Source organism: Lepisma saccharinum, chromosome 27, assembly GCF_977018435.1.
Source record: "Lepisma saccharinum chromosome 27, izLepSacc3.1, whole genome shotgun sequence".
NCBI classification, from domain to species: domain Eukaryota; kingdom Metazoa; phylum Arthropoda; class Insecta; order Zygentoma; family Lepismatidae; genus Lepisma; species Lepisma saccharinum.
In genome coordinates this window covers 53,367,434-53,385,599 of record NC_139255.1, presented here as the reverse complement: position 1 = coordinate 53,385,599, position 18,166 = coordinate 53,367,434, and the positions used below count along the sequence as shown (strand labels likewise).

At 37.1% G+C, this 18,166-nt stretch overlaps 1 protein-coding gene across 2 annotated transcripts in view; it reads right to left on the bottom strand.

Moving 5' to 3' along the window:
- The window catches only part of Cse1 (chromosome segregation 1), a 117,398-nt gene that overhangs the window by 16,386 nt on the left and 82,846 nt on the right, over positions 1-18,166 (bottom strand). For both annotated transcript variants that reach the window (XM_083113097.1, XM_083113098.1), the window contains 4 exons: positions 13,167-13,369; positions 11,324-11,421; positions 9,310-9,477; positions 1,237-1,383 (listed from right to left, as the gene is read on the bottom strand). In XM_083113097.1, the coding sequence (XP_082969223.1) occupies positions 1,237-1,383; positions 9,310-9,477; positions 11,324-11,421; positions 13,167-13,369 (616 nt within the window). The remainder of the gene's footprint in view (positions 1-1,236; positions 1,384-9,309; positions 9,478-11,323; positions 11,422-13,166; positions 13,370-18,166) is intronic.

Below are 18,166 nucleotides of genomic sequence, written 5' to 3'. Positions count from 1 at the left end.
CTCAACCCCTTACAGCCTAGACTTCTTTTTGTTTCCCAAGGTCAAAAGGGTGCTCAAGGGGAAGCGTTTTGTATCAATTGAAGAGGTTCAAGCTGCCATGACCGCAGCATTAAAGAGGGTGTCAGTCAAGGACTTCCAGGACTGATGTGAACAGTGGAAAAGTCTCTATACTCGCTGTATTGAGGCTGAAGGTGCCTACATTGAAGAATATTGACAGCAGTTGTAATTGTCATCAATTTGTTTGCAAATAAATAAATTTGAATACTTTCAGAACGGACCCTGTATATTCTGTGTCTTCTTCTGATGGAAGCCGGGGTTGTCAATCCGATTGTTTTGGAATAATTTGCAGCATGTTTTGCATGTGAAACCAAACAAAACTTGAAATCACTCACGTAGACTTGTTCGATGACTTAGTGTAATATGTTAAAGGCCTGAAAGGTAAAAATCCTATTAAGGGTGTTGATCCCAGACAGTTCTCCAGTGGCAAGCAGTGCTACAAGAATTGGTAGATGGTGACACCACAGTATTTCCATTCATATTGCTATTCTGATGAGAATCATTTCTAGATGAATACTGGAAATTCCCAAAGAAAAACACACATCAAACTTCCACACATTGTAAAAATATATGTTTGGTGAAACACACACAAATGGTTGAAAATTATTACACACAAGAAAAAATACTGTTGCTTAACACAGTGCATTGGAAACCATTGTGGTGTAATGCACAAGATACTCACATATAAATAAAATTAATGAAAATGTACTATGTAAAGATGGAACCAATTAATCTGTATTCATTGATTTTAGCACATGACAAGTGGCAAAATAGCTAAAAATTTTAAAAATTCCTTACGTTTACAGTCTTCAACTTGTTTCAATGGTCTTATGAATAGAATATGAAAATTTATACACAGAGAAAGGATACTGTATTCACACATGTATAACACACAGCTTTTTCCAAATTTTCTGCCCCAAAAGGAAGGTTAAAGGAGTACCGTGCTACACTAAGATCAATGTGACCTTTGTGATATGCCACAAAAACCATAAACAGTAATTCATTCACAACAGGGTGTGTAGGTCTCACGGACCAGGATCAGCATTCAAGGAACTTTCCAGATTTAGCATTATAAGATAATGAATTTCCAGCCAACAAAGAAGATGCAGTGTACATCAATATTGGGTGTCCCCACAAGGAGTGAACCTCCACCAAAGAGTTCCTGAAACTGTAACCTACCAGTACTGTGAATATTTTCCATCTGCAAGTTCTGAACATTCACATAAGAGTTTTGTCATTCCCACAGCACAAATCTTCTTCTCAACTGTCCCCGATATTTTCTGTAAATCTGGTATAATAAGGCGTTCTATGACCATCCCAAACATTCTGTGAATGGTAAAGAAATCATAATACATAGTAAGAAAATAAGAACAACTCTGGAAACCCTTGGGAAAACTAACAACTAGGACTGGGCCACTACTAACACAATACCGGTGTATTAGTTGAAATTTCATCAGGATATCTGTTAATACACTGAGTGTTCACTGAATTGCAACCAATCATCAAAACAACAAGGAATGGCCCAGCAGCTGCTCTGATCACATGACCACCACGTGGAAGTATCATGGGGAATGTATAGACACAACGCTACATGTTAGTCGAACAGCACACGTTAAAATGGGAGGCGGTCAGGATTCAACGTCGTTCCAAAAGGGCATTAGATGCGTTAATAACCCAGACAGCGACACTGGTCGGATTCACCCGTTCCAGTATAGTGAAGGTGTACAGAGAATGGCAAGAAAATGGGGCAATGACCACCAAGAGGCAGAATTGCAAGGGCGTATGGAAGGTGACACCACGGGGAGAGCGTTGAGTCAAACGGCGTGTGATAGCTGAACGCACCATCAGCGTGCGGGAATTACGGGACCAACACAATAGTGCATGCACAACACCCATATGCCACGCATGAAATTCCACAGCAGACAACCCACTCGTCACACACTCCTCACAAAGTATCACCGCCGACTTTGTCTCGCTTTGGCCCACGAGCATGCTGATTGGAACATGGATGATTGGAAGAGGGTATGTTGGTCAGGTGAATCATGATGTTTGCTACACCACTCTGATTGGCGTGTGTGGCACCAAGAGCACGAGGCTATGGACCCTTCCTGCATAGTGAGTGATGTATCTGGCATCTGTATGGTGTGGGGTTGCTTCTGTTGGCAAGGACTGGGACCATTGGTGTGTATGGACAGCTGTGTGACATCGATTGTGTATCGGGAGGTGTTAGGGGATCACTTACACCCCACAATGCAACACTTCTATCCACATGGGATGGCATTTTCCAGGATGACAATGCATGGTGCCACCGAGGTGGGACAGTACTTGCTTGGCTGCAGAAACATTCCACACATATGCAGCATATGAATTGGCCCCTAACTCCCCCGATCTTAATCCCATAGAGCAAGTGTGGTTCATTATGGGATGCCAACAGGAATATATGGTGTCAGATCCTCATGGAATCCATGCCACGTCGTGTTCAGGCCGTCAGCCGAGCCAAAGGTGGACCAACAAAGTATTAGGTTTCGCAATTCAGTGAGCACTCAGTGTACATTTCCCGAGTCTGCATAAATGCTACACAACAGCAAAATTTTCAACATTTTGCAGAGAACTGGGGTTTTTGATTAAATGAATATATTGTACAGATTGGACAGATTAATCGGTACTCTATTGGTATTGGCCGATATTGGTGTATAGGTTTATCAGCATAATTAACAATTATTTGACTGATCAGATATATCTATAAATATCTTATAATTTAGTGCACAATTCTGTCATTTTGTTATAATTTTTATGGATAATCTCCATGCCCTACTTTAAAAAAATGTCCAAATATGTCTAAATTGCATTGCAGTCACTTGGAAACACATTTATTAAGGAGTTCAAGGAACCATTCATGTTCAAGGACCACTTGGAATTTTATATCAGATCAGTGGAATATCAGTTATCTGTAGAGGGATGCATATTTCAATGTTAACGAAAACACGAAATGTGAAATAACACATTATAATGTTAATTTTTCATTATCTGAAAGACGTGAGGTGTATTTTCCTACCCTGTTTTGTCACGAAATAACCTGCAAATTGCAAAATAGACTCTTAAACACGAAATTTAGATTTTATTTACACACGACACTTTCTGAAGTCAGAATTATCATGCGAATTATGCAATTCACGGAAAATTGATTAATTCTGCTTTAAATATTTGAGAAGAAAAAATGGATCGCTTTATACAGGAATAAACTTAATATTCTGGTAACGACATAAATGTGCTATTAGAAGGGATATGTTTATTTTGTGTAATAAGTGCAGTTCTTAAATGAAATTTAGGATTATATTCACATTTTTAAAACCAAAATGTCATTTTATGTACCGCTTATTCACCGCTATAACATCAAAATTTTATTTTATTTACCCCTTTTAACCCGGAATTGACTTGTTTTTTTACTGAAATTTTGCTTTTTTTAATTACCAAAAATATGTTAATAAAACATTAAAATGATGACCATGGCAAACTTTCATAGTATAAAAAATATACATAAAAATGTAACGTTTCCACCCTCTAACAGGGTCTCCTTGAAATTTCGTCTGAAGAAATCTCTTGGAAACGTTACATTTTTATGTATATTTTTATACTCTAAACGTTTCCCTTGGTCTGCATTTTAATGTTTTATTAACATGGAAACAAGGCTTAAAAGTGTTACCAAAAATATGTGCCTCGAGATGCTGGGACTGATAAATTTTATATCAGTACTTTGTAAAATTATGAACATGATAAAGTAATAGTCTGGCAAATTTATATGATATTGCTCCAATGGAAATTAATTAGGGTTGAGCCGACACCGATTCATGAGTATCAGAAATTATTACTTGGATTTTACTTACAGATACCAGCTGGTATTTTTCTGGCATTTTGATTACATACAGGGTTTTCAAAATTCCTTGAAGTTGTGCACAATTCAAAGTTTCCATTGATTTTGTAGCAACATTATGTGAAAAAAACAGTATTTTAATATTCTGATTATGGAATAATAAGCAAAACTCAGGTAAATTGATACTTATAATTGGAGTTGTATACTTTATCAATATTTTGAACAACTTCTAATTGTTACAATTTTTAACCCTTTCGAGGCAGAGCCTCCAGATGACAAAAGTAACTGAAGGACTGTTGATGAATATTTCAGCAAACACATATCTTCATAATAAATGTTCAATAAACAGGAAACCGAATAAAAAAAAAACACCGAATCTTTTTGGCTAAAACACTGAATCTTTTTGGCTAAAACACAGAATCTTTTTGGCTCTAATCTCCAAGCATCCACCTATAGATCCACCAAGCTTTCTGAAACCTCGGAAAATATGCGAACTAACCGGCCTCCCCTACCCCCTTCTTTCACCCCCGGTGTTTGCTCTGGCGCTGGTCAGGCAAGGACCTTCCCACTTCCGCTGACACAGTGTTGCTAATTTTACTCTCTTCAAGAATTCGAGGAGTGTTGTTGATGTGCGTAGACGTGTTTTTGAGTAGGCTAAGTGTAAAGTGTCGAAAGTTGTGCACAGCAGTGAGCGAAATTTGCTACTACGAATCATCGAGAAGGGTGGAATTATCCTCGCGATCAATCCCTAAAGAGAGCAGTATATCTAACGGGCGCTACGACGCCAAGGGTCCCGGGTTCGGGGTTCGAATCCCGGTCGGGCTTGGTTGTTTGTGAATGTCCTTTCATCAATTTCATCATTTCATCACTCATTCCCATCTTCGCAAATTAGCCAAGAGGCACAAAACGTGAAGTAAAATAAACTAAATCAAATCAAATCAAATCAAAATATCTAACGGGACGGTTGGAGTCATTGCTTAAAAAACTGAAAAGAGAGAAAAAAGATTTACAAACCCCTGACCAGAAATTGTCCATGAAATGTACGTAGTGAAAAGAGAAGTTCCTACAATATTGAAACTTTTAGCTATTGCTAAGGAAGAAATTAATTATCAGGGGGAGGGGGCGAGAAACATTACGGAAAATTATGAAACAAATCGGCTTTAAATTTTAAAAAATGTAGAAACTCTCGCTTAGCTCTGGTTGAATGAAGCAACATTGTGGTTTGGAGAGCAAGATATCTTCGTGCGATCAACAGATTCCGCAACGAAGGGAGGCCTGTTGTTTACATTGATGAAACTTGGATTCAAGCTTTTTTCTTTTTTTTTACATATTTTTTTTATAGTTTACATAATTTAGAATATTAATCTTATGTGTTTAAATTGTTGATATCCTTCTGCGAGACAGCAGGCGTTTTTAACTTTAGTGTCCCCCTCCCTCCTCTCTCTTATGCTATATTATTTGAATTACCACGTCTAGAAACGAAACTTAATATTCGGCCTGCATATTTGTTTACTTGCAAACCTTTCACGGCACACGCCCACTTCTAGATTTGGCAACACAGGGGGAAAACACGTGTTTCTGCCATCCCTTCCCTTGCCCCAGAGTTCCCGAGCTCCCCTCCTAAACATTCGACACTAGCGCCACTTGTTTCTGGCCAGGGTTTCAAATAAGTTGGTGGATCTATAACATCTGCCGTCATCTCCGGGTAGACTCTGAGATGTCATTGTCGTGTCGCCAGACAGATTGTTAAAAGACACAAGAAAAGCCCACGTGTTTTTCAAGGCTTTACAAGTTAAAGGGCTCCATCTTTCAAGTTCTAAATAAGCATCATTTCTACACAGTAACTTTGGCTCTGGAAGAAAGAAAGGGATTAGAGCTTTGTTTGTCCTGTGTCTTCCACTTAGCAACAGGGGGGGGGGGGGGGAAGCATTTCTGTATAGTGTTATTAGAGAGTGCTTTTCGTGCCATCTATGCCGCACAGGTGGCTATGGTCTTTGGGGGAGGGGAGAGGCGTGGGTGAAATGTAATACGCACTTGCAGGCAATAAGTTTGGCTGCACAAATCATTCTCAGCGTAAGGTGAAATAGGCAAAAAAAAGGCAACATAATGTCTTGTCGGAATGACAAGAGGCAAAAAAGGTAAAAATTTTTGAAATAGGCAGCATAAAGTGAAATAGGCAAAAAAAAGGCAACATAATGTCTTGTCGGAATGACAAGAGGCAAAAATCTTTGAATTAGGCAAAAAAAGGCAACATAATGTCTTGTCGGAATGACAAGAGGCAAAAAAAGGGGAAACACATTGAAATAGGCAGCGTAAGGTGAAATAGGCAACAAAAAGGGCAACATAAAGTATTGTTTGGAATGTTAAGAACCTTCGGATCGATGTACTTTTGTGTTCAATTTTTGTCTACCAGCGTCGGAAACGAATAGGCATTTTGCCTAAAATCTGGGCTCTAGCCATTACATAACTTGGGGCAATCAGTGACAAGTGGTGTAATTGAAAAAAAAAATAAGAAAAAAAAAATTGAAATTCCTCTGTCTGTTGCTTCCAAAAATGGGTACACATCGACATGTTTACCTTACCGAATGAAAGCCTTGGAAATTCTGAATAAAACCAGCCCTCATTGGCATTTATTGTATTATTACAACTTTTTTCTTTAAAAAAAAAAAAAAAAAAAACATTTTTCAACATGTTACATTTTGCTTAAAATGAGCCCTATCCTTGGGGAATTTCCATGCATGACGAATATTTCGTCATCCGCCTCGAAAGGGTTAAACATCGGTATCGGTAAGAGTAATGGCCTTGCTACTTGCTTTGCAAACTTATTAATTACTATTGATCATTAGGTACTTTCTAAATTTTCCACAGTAAATGTTGTTCTAAAGGGAGGGAAAAAGTCATGATCGGATATTGCTATACAGTAAAACCTCGTTACTGTTCTTTTACGTTATTTCAGTTAATCCGAACTTTTGTTAAACCGGTCAACTTATCCCCCATTGGTCCGGAGTAACGAGGTTTTACAGTATTATTATTATTATTATTATTATTGTGTAATCAGTCCAGAACTGAACAAGATACATTATAGAGTGAAATGTGACAAGAATATCTATAATTCCTCACAACATGGTTTATAACTAAAGCATTTGGAGGGACCTCCATCGGAAAACAGATGAATACATCAATTTTGCTTGAAAGTAATAGGTTCTTGCACTATAAATTGTTATCCCATCATGATTTTTGCCCCACAGTGTAGTGTCTGCTACAATGATCTCGCATATTGAAAAAAAAATATTTCTACTTCACAGAAACAATGGATAAAACATGAAGGTAGCAGTTTCACACAGACATAGTGTTGTGTTATTCCTCTGAACTGCTGCCTTGTATCTGGAGATTTACTTTCTTTTCTCAAATCTTACCATCCATTTAATAACTCTTCAACTGAAAATTTCACTGAGAATACCCTTTTGTTAAGAATTTTCTGAAAATATACACACAAATCTGAAATTTTCATTACTTAGGATAGTGCATTGTGCAGAAAATAGTATCTACTTGTGCATCACGTGTGGCATTACAAATAATATTCCAAAAATTGAAGCTATTTTATCACCAAATCATGTTTCTACCTTTGGTGTTATACAGAAGGTCGATCCACGTAAATGTGTCCGATTTTGAACCGTCACCCCTGCGCACAGAATCGACCGATCCAAGTAGTTAGAAGCGTGGGAGGACGGTCAGAGCCTGTAGTATCGTGGCACTATCGCGAGTGTGTGTTGTGTGCATCATGGCTCCTAAGGTGACCTGTTTTTGGGAGGGCTACATAGTTGCACTTTTCCATGCCAAATATTCGGTGTCAAAATTTCAGAAACAGTGCAAAGAACATGGATGCACCTTGGGTTTGATGATCATCAAGAACATAATCAAGTGGCATAAAAACCACGAGGTTCCAGCTATTCTGTCGCCCACCAGGGGGACGAGGAAGTGAGCGTACACTGCAGTGATGTCACCCGTGTCTCGGAAGTTGCATCGAATGACACTACAGGAAAACCCCCGACGCAACGTGTGATGGCCACAAGACTCCACATGTCCCAGTCAACTTTGAACCGCACCCTGTGTAAGAAATTAAACCTCCGGAAGGTTTTAAAAGCCATGAATATTGCCTCAGTGAGGCCTATCGGTGAAAGGTCTCATCACATATATCTCGTTCTACCCAGAACTTTCTGCAACAGATGGCGACAGAACCCGGCATTCGGGCTATTCCATTTCACGATATACCGGTGAAGTCACCGGATGCGAGTCCCATGGATTTCTGTGGGTTTGGTCTACTGAAACGGGCACTTTCCTCTCATCGTGTCACCACTCTCCAGGGCCCGTGGAAAGCCTGTCAGGAAGAATGGAAGTAGATTCCACTTCCTGTACTTCGTCGTAGCCTCCTACAATGGAAGTTACGGTGCAGGGCTATTGCCAAGACACACGGTGATCACATTGAGGCCAACCGATGGTGGTCCCATGGATTTTCATAACTTGCGTGCTAGTCCAAAATCGGACACATATACGCGGATCGACCTTCTGTATTCATATCTCACACATGCATTTCTGGCATTCTGGTCATCACAGGCTTCACAAAAATTAAGCACAACACTTTATCCTGAAAATTATGCAAAATTGAAAGTTTCCTTTTATTTTGGATCAGTTTTGTGTGAAAAACTGAATTTTATGATAACATGAATTTTAATATTATGATGTAACTATTGAATATTTTAAAGCAAATATGTAGGTACATAGAAGCATATAATTAGAGCTGAATGTTTGTACACAATTTTGAACAACTATTAATTATTACAATTTTCAAGTATCGGTTCAAACTGATATCAGCTCAGCCCTAATGTGTATACTTATTTAATATATCCTCAAATAATATACAACCACACTGTTACAACTGTAACAATAACCAAGCTAAGAATAAATGTCTGATGAAAGTAGCATGTGTTTTCCCGAAACGTTACGTAAAAATTTGTGCTTACGTGCATGTAAGAACTGGAAACCACAAGAGAAATCATTTTACAATGCAAGCAATACGTGTACATACAAGAAACAGCATTATTTGAAACTTCAGAAAACTGGAGTATTCAGATACAATAAAACAACTTCTGCAATGGAAAATAGGCAACAGAAACAGAAACTATGACATCCCTTCTTCAGAAATTATATCATTGAATGTGATTTCTCCAGGTCTCTGAAGACAGAAAAGTAATGATTGTGAAATATCCGACATGATTTTAAGTTGCTGTCTCACTTGAAGATATAACAATAACTACAGTGGAAATGCCCAAGGGCCTTTAGAAATTACACAACACAAAACAAGAAAATAAGTAAATACTCACTGTTGCTGTATTCCATCAACCATTTCTATCAAATTGCTCGCTCCGTAATTTACCGCATACAGGAACAAGAATACCAGAAGGCCTTTCACAAACTTTGTTGTTTTCGACGATGAGAGTCGCTTGAAGAGTACGAAAAACACCTGCTTCATGAACGGCAGCAAAGCATTCCTGTCGGGGGAAAAAGAATCACAATAGACTATGGGACCATAATTGTGGGAGCAAGAACAGTTTACTTTCCCTTGATACATAAGGCTTAGCATAGCGTGGGAGCAAAAGTGGCAAGAAGTGGGGGGCAGCTGCCACCCCCCCCTCCCCGTTACTACCTAAAGGCACAGTTCGAGCCATTATATATGTTTAAGCTTATCATGTGTACCTTAAGTTATATCAAGATTCCAAACACCAAACTATCAAAATTATGCCCCACAGAAAGCACAGTAACGCATGACTATAGAGCGTCTCAACCTTAAAAGTCAGTATGTGTTAAATGGAGCACGGCGTTGAATCGCTAGTGATTGCGACAAATTTACTTCCTTAATATCGTATAGGAAATCATAAAAATCTATGTATTTGATGCATTTTGGAAAGAAAAAACGATAGTTACCTCAAGATTTGCATGTAAATGTTAAAATTTCGACGTAACTATTTACTATTTTACATTTGCATTATATGTGTAATAGAGGCAACTATTGTTACTTCTTTCGTTGAATGTTGTATCCTTTACATAAACAGAATTAAATAAATGCAAAAACAAACATTAAGATACATTTTTTACAGGAAATAAAACACACTGCACTTCCTACGAACCGGGGCACCTGCCTGCAAGTGAATTGTAACTTCGGTGGCATGCAATGAATTTGATACGCCAGACAGCCCGCATAAACAAACTACGATTGCATAATAAATAACGGTGCTGTGGAGTAACAATGCATTCTAAAAATAACTTCAAACAATGGTCAACACTTTTCTGGCTTGGTCTGCATGTGTATCGCGACAAACTGAAAAGTTTCTCGCTAACCAACTTTCTCGTGTCACGCTCTGATGATTTATACAAAATATCCAATATCCTCGTAAGCAAATTAATTCACTCAGGCAAAGAATATCATACCTACAAACATCATAGATCCCATAGAAAAAACTGGCGAAGTTGTTCAAGCGGTTTGATATTTATGGTTTTTGAAGTATTTACTAGAAAAAATTAAGCGTTTTGCAAAATTGGATAATTATGAAAAATTCAGATCACATGAATTTATGACAGGTTATATAATGCTGTCAGTAAATATAGCATAAAAAACTCTACAGGATAATGATTTCACTGTTTTCAATATTTTACTTTTACATTTTGTAAATTTTGTAACATCTAGGAATGCAGTGGTGGTAGAGAAGGACAGAGCTATTGGCAAAACTCATGTACTCCATTGACTTCCATACTGACTTTTAAGGTTGAGACGCTCTATAGAGAATATTAATTATTTTGCACTAAATGACAGGCTAATTACAGAAATGTCAAATGGGTAAAATTACTGCTAATCCCATTTGTTCTAAATTTTATTCTAAGTTTCACAAAAGAAGATTACAATATCTTCACCCTTCGCCCCTGGACTCACCGCTTGACATTGCAATGACAATACCAAGAGAGAGAGAATGATTTAGATAAGAAAGTCAACTGAGTTTTGAGTTATTGTTTTAAGTCCACTTTAAGCACAGAAAGACTAATCAGGTCAGGACCTACAGTTTAAAGTGGGATCTGAACCACTGCAATGTGTCTTCGCCAGCTACCAAACCCGGTAGACCTTGATTACAAGAAAACAACATTACTGGGGAGGGCCCAAGTCAGTCAAAACGAGGGACAAAAGATGATGCTACACTTTCAAGTGTCATGTTTGACACATGTTATCGTGCCTGAACAGGGGCAGGGCCGACATACTTAATCACAGCCTTTAATAATGTACGAAGTATGGGTAATACTGAAAAAGCAATACCACAAAAGTTTATAGTTTATACATATTGTACTTACGCTGGAAAGTGTTCAATGAGACTTTGCATCAAGTAGAATCCTTCATGGTCATTTCCTTTGGAGGCGATCAGTTTCTGAAACACTCCCAAAAGACCACTCTGTAAGAAATATTCAACGATTACTTGGGACATGCATATTTGGTTTTTGACGAAAGCACAAAATGTGAAATAACACATTCTAATGAGAATTTTTAATGTTTCTGAAAGGTGTGAGGTGCATTTTCCTACCTTGTCTCGTCACGAAATAGACTCAAACACAAAATTTAGAGTTTATTTACGGATGTGACACTTTCTGAAGTCTGAAGTATCCTGTGAGTTATGCAATTCACAGAAAATTGATTAATTCTGCTGTAAACATTTGAGAAGCAAGAATGGACCCCTTTATACAGGAATAAACTTAATATTCTGGTAACGACATAAATGTGCTATTAGAAGGGATATGTTTATTTTGTGTAGTAAGTGCAGTTTTTTAATCAAATTTTGGAATATATTCACATTTGAAGAATAAGGGGAAAGAACAAGGAATGTCACAAAACCAGATTTGGAGAAAATGACATTTTAATATTCGATCGTCTCTTCCACGCACATTTCTCATTTCATTCCAGTGGGAAGTGTACAGTTGTTTAGTACAAGTTCCAACCAACAGAATGAGCTGTAAACCTCAAAATGGACATTTCTTGTTTTTCCCCCTTACTTTTTATTAAATCAAAATGTCATTTTATATACAGCTTTTTCACCGCTATAACAGCGACATTTTATTTACCAAAAATATGTGCCTCTACTGATTTCCTATGTAAAAGGTCTGTGAAATCTTGAAGGTTGTACCCTTGAATTTTTGGAAAGCTCGCTTTGAGAATTTGCAGGTTCGGCCTTTCCTGCTCAACTGTGCTTCCTAATCTACATGAGTTCTAAAGAAAGAAAAATAGGAACAACATACTGTTTGACCAGCGATCCGAGAGCTCTCGAGTTTACTGTGCATGCCTGAAGTAGCAGAGTCCAGTCGTAAATTGGGGGAGTTTGCGGAGTCGATTCTCTGAAACGCGAGCAGCGCGAGTGTCACGTGGGGAAAGAGAGCAATGTTGCCAACCGGAGAATATTGACACAAGATATTGGAAGTGCTCTGGCCGTGGAGAGGCAGGCATCTTTGCAAAAGCTGAAGTCTTGAACGTAGCGCCAGTTCAGCATCTTTGACCCAACCCCAGAGGAAGCCGACCGGGCCCGTATCTGGTTTCGAGCCACCACCACGGGCATCATATAATTTTCTGCACAACATCATTCAAATATTTCTGTTTTTCTGTTTGCTTATGTGTTGCACATCATCTTTACGAACATTTCACTTGCGTCATGTGTTTATTTTGTTGCAATGAAATTTTCTTCTTTCTGTTTTATTTCTTGCAAAAATCTTGGAGGACGCGACCCCCCCCCCCCCGACCCCCATTCTAATGATGCCCCTATAAGTGAAACGGCAATTCTTTACCCTACTATCCTTCTATTTTAAATTGTAAGAAGGACAAACTGCATGGTTGTGATACAAAACAAGTCCTTGTCACAATCCTTTACTTCTGTGCATGTCCCTCAGTTTTCATTACTTATGTTCTGGTGAATAAGTATCCTCGCAAATTGGTAACACTGTTCAACGTGCAACCGCGAACGGCGTTCTCATGCCTGCCTTCATCTTACGAACTTCCCCTTTTTCTTGGCACTTTGCCAACTGGAGCTCTCGTATCGCTGGTCAAACAGTACTCGCATACGTAATTATAGTTTTTAACGTCCTTTTATAAAAGAACAAATCTTGAAATCAAAGATCACGAGCAGAGTAGCCAATAAAAATTTGCCATACTTACTACTTTTTGCGAGGTCTGAATCTGAGAGGCTCCCTTGGCAATAAATGCTTGCAGCAGTCGTACCAGAGGGTGGGTGTTGCCAGGCCGCTCCCACAAGACGGGCGCCAACAAGCAAGGAAACAGTGCCATGTATGGCTCTGGGACTCCCGATGCCTGAAGCTCAAGCAGCAGGGACAACATTTGGAATACATATGGAATGAATTCTGAAAGGATAAACTGACATGCATTAAACTGACCAAACATAAATCAAACTGAAAAGTAACCTCTTAGTTTATGGTAGCATCGTGTTAGTTTCTGGTTAGTGCTTGGGTACCACAAGCTTAGTCTCCAGAACTCTCAGGGCAAGAATTTTTGGGGAAGTTCTGCTTATGGATGAGTGACCAAGGAAAGTTCCTTACATCTCATGTGCTATGACAACAGTTCCAATCCCAGGTGGCACATTTATTAAAGACTAACTATCCTTTGCTAAGTATTCTTTATAATGTCCGGTTAATGCAAAGAACAACAAAGGAGCTTGTTCATGCTTAATAATTATTACTATACAGGGTGTATCTGAGGAAGAGGTACATTATTGGTATATAAGGTTTCTTATAGAGTGATCATCAGTTTATTTGAGGCATGTACAAAAATTATAAAATTATTAACTTAAGGTGATATGACGGTATCAGAACGAGTACCATCATAATATGGAAAATAAAATTATTTTTATTACTTGAAATTTACGATTTGAGGTCATATTTGGTAGTTTGTATTTGTGGAAAATTAATTTGCATCACTTTGGCTTTGATATAATTGAAGTACGTATGTAAATTGCACGTATTTAAAAATGTTTTATATCTCAGCGATGTAATTTGGGTTAGTGAAGTATCACGAAAATTCTCAATTTACGCATAATCACAAATATGTTTGGTTTCAATAGCTTTTATTTGCTCTCTCATTGTTATGTGAATACGAACATGTATTTAATATGTTTTACTAGCATGCACAAACCATTTGAAATTAATTTAGGTTGATTTTCGAAGATAAACTTACGATTTGCTAAAATGAGCGCCTTGAAGAGTAATCCTAAACTTGTGAAACATAGCCAACTCACATAAAGGGAAAAATCTAAGTTGAGCGTAAATAACCTTTTTCCCACCAAAATTGTAAAACTTAAAATAACTGAAAAAGGTGAAAATAAAATAAGTAAACATGTAATAGAATATTGTAATATCTATTTTATTGTATCTAATTTATTTTACAAGCATTTTCGTGCATAATACCTGTACAATTCTAAATTTGTCACTTGAAAAGTATTCGGAAGTTTGTATTCTGTGCTGAAAGTTGTAACAGTGTGAGTTTTGATACACTGCTTCATCTTAAAGATCACCTTCGACCAGAATGGAGTCGAAAAATTTGACAAGGACATAAATTGGATCTATTATTCTTAAAAGAACAAGATTCGTCCGATAAATGTGATTATTTTGTCACATAAAGAGCAGTAGCGGTTTTGATCTTCGGAAACTCCGTGAAGAACTTTAAAAAGTGAAAGAATATGAAAATAGTGAACGGTTACAAAGTCGTAATAATGGCAGCCATTTTCTCTCGCAACTGAACCAGTAGATAAGTATTTATTACATGCATGTAGCTACATATGAAAGGCCTAGAATATTAACTTATAAAAGTGTTTAATCTGAATTTGAAGAGTTTCTTAAACTCATATAAGCGTTTATAAATATAATTCGTCTTGAATTGTGCTTCGTTATTTCCAAGCGTCACGTGAAAATTATCTTGCAAAAATCTTCGCAAGATCGCAAGTAATTACAAATGATAATAACTTGACTTGACATCTTAACAAACGTGAAGAAAAACCTGAAATGTGTAGAAATGAAATGTTTTGCAAGTTAATGCTTAGTTCTCTCTGAATGTTCACTGAATGATGTGTAAGAGTATGTGCTTCGACTTTGTTAATATTTTTCTTAAAATACATAAGTCTTTTATACTTGATATGTGATAATTTTCCTTAATTCCTTCGAAAGTTAATACTGATATTAGTGTTGCAAGTTCATTTATGTGAAAATTTGAGTTGAATTTTAGGTAGCTGATAATGTAAAATATAAAACAATTTTCTTTAATTTAATTTCTTTTTATATAATTTTGATCTCGACCGTGTACTTAGCCGAGGAAAGAAGGTCGCGACATACAGATTATAGAGACTCATTTTGTCTCTTAGTTGATAAGAGCTAAATTGTCAAAAATTATTTAATGTTGTAAATTTGTGTTTAACTTGCTAGTCTGTTCCAATATTTAAAAATGCCGGAAACAGTTGAGAGTAATATCACACTGGCGGACATTGTGGGGTTAATTAATGCACAAAATAAGGTGCAAGCAGAACAAAATAGTCTGCAAGCAGAACAAAATAGAGATATTAAGACTGCTTTGCAAGTACAAGCAGAACAAAACAAAAAGGTAGACACAACTTTGAATGCATTAACCGAAGCACAAAAGACTCATACCAAAGAATTTAAAGATCTTAAAATGGATATAAGTCAATTTAGAAATGAATGCATGCTTAGGTATGAGAAAGTAGAGAAAGATATGCATGCTCTCGACAAGAAAATGAAAGTAGAGTTAATATCGTTGGCAGAGGATGTCGATAACAAAATTGAGAGTGTAATAGAAGATCTGTCAAGGCAATTTGACACAAAGCTTGATAGATGCTTTAGAGCTTGTGAAGAGAATGATATGTCTCTGTATTCAGTTAGGAAGGATTTAGGTCAGGTAAATACTGCTCTAGATCAATTACAGTTCAATAAACCATTAGTGAATAAGATAGATAGGGGGGATCAGCTTGATAAGAGCGATGTTGAGTACGAATTCGATGACAGAAGTCATGTCATTCTGTCATCCAAAATTCCACCCAATGTTAATAATCATTGTGAAGATGATAGTAATGTACAATATGTTAAGGTTGCTCCAAATAGTGACATGTTAAATGATGGTGCAGTTACTTGTTTAAATGTTAACATCAGAAAGGCTATGTCACTGATCGAGTCTAGTCTAACAACCATGGTTAATAATGTACTGACTCCAGTTACGATCAGAAAAAATATGACATCAAAAAATGTAAAGTTGAAGTCAGTGCAGGGTGATTTTCATGAGCTTGATGCTAGACAGGTCGATTTAAATCGTGAAAGCCATGAAGGTGTGAGTAGACCTAGTGTTGGTTACGTTCCACATGAGTACAATAAATGTAGACACCTTTCGGGTGCAATTTCTGATTCGGAAACTGATTGTAGTGTCAACTCAGTTCATGATAGTACATGCGTAGATTACGGTCCGTATTGTAATACTAGACTGGCTAATAAGCAAAATAAGTTAAAACGTGACAGGTTAACTAGTAGGGTTGGACAAAATGTAAGCAATACTCCTCAGATAACTCCTCCGACAAGTGTTTCAAACGTTAAACATTCGAAGTTGATCCGTCGAGAGATACTTTAAAGGTTAGGTATAAGCCAATAATTAAACCACAAGATTTGAGGCACTTCCCTCATTTTGATGGTGTTTCCGCAGATATTATACCATCTGAATTTTTAGAAAAAGTAAAGGAAAACCTGGAAATTTACAATATACATGAGAGTGAGTATATGAATTATTTACCTAAATTGCTCACAGATTGTGCGCGTACCTGGTACATTGAAAATAAATTAAAGTTTAAGACTTATGCTGAGTTTAAGACGGATTTCTTATCCCATTATCAAAACGATAGGTGGAAATCTGTAAATTTGACTAAAGTGTTAAATTCACCTTATGACAAAGACAGCAAAGAGAACTTATTGCAGTTTGCGAATAAGAATTACAAAAAATTGAAATCTATACAACCACATGCTGATGAAGCTCATCTCATAGCTCAGTTATCTTCGTTGTTACCTTACAAAATAAGTGAACACCTGGTGGTGAATAATATTCATACACTGAAACAAACTTTGCAGGCCATAGAGAATTTTCAGTCTTTAAAAAATAATTCAACTAGGTATATGGATTCTAGTAAAGCTTATGGTAACCAGAAGTATAAATCTAAAATAGCTAATGTATCTATGTTTAAGGAGCAAAATGACCAAAGTATGTCTAACAGAAATGGGTTAAGAAACTTAAGGTCTAATAAAGAGGTTGGATCTGCTCGTAAATCCTATGCTAATGGTAGGACATGGGTAAGAAATGATCAGAATTCTAGAAATGTGAATTTGGGTTCGAGGCAGGAAAACTCTTAGATGCTCCTGATACAGGAGGTGTCTTGAGCATCAAAGCGGTTGAAAATCCTCCTTTTACCAAATCTCAGTATAATGCACGCTCAAGTGAAGTAAATAATAATCATCATTATGATTTAGGTGAGTTCGTTCCTAAGTTAGGAGATCATCAACTACTTGGTGACAGTATGTTAGTTAGGTATGCCAACAGTATTTTGGGTTACAAATGGAATATGAATGAATCTGTTTCCAGATTCATAGGTTTGTGTGTCTCGGGACAAACCATTGATGATCTACATAGGCGTGTATCAAATGCTAAGAAACTCTCAGACAAAATATTGGTCATGATAGGTACCAATGATTTAATTAGGAAACGCAGCTTCGAACAAATGCAAATGTCTTTCAGCAAACTCTTGAATACATTGAAATCTAGATGTGCTGAAATTACAATACTATGTTTGCCACCTCTTCCTAAATATATGTCATCTCCTCATGAACAATTGTGGCAGACATGGAATAATTTCAATCTGTATTTGATGTCACTACACGACGAGTTTAATGTAAAAGTATACAATATAGCACCTTTATTCTTCTTGGAGAATGACCGCATAGATAACTCCTTGTACCAAAAATTCCTTAGTCACCCGTCCAGAGGTAGAGTAGATATGATACATTGGAATTATGCGGGAATGAATAAGGTTAAGCAATTTTTGTATAGTATGGGTTTTGGTAATACTCCTAGCACATCAAGTGATAAAGTGAATAGAGATGTAA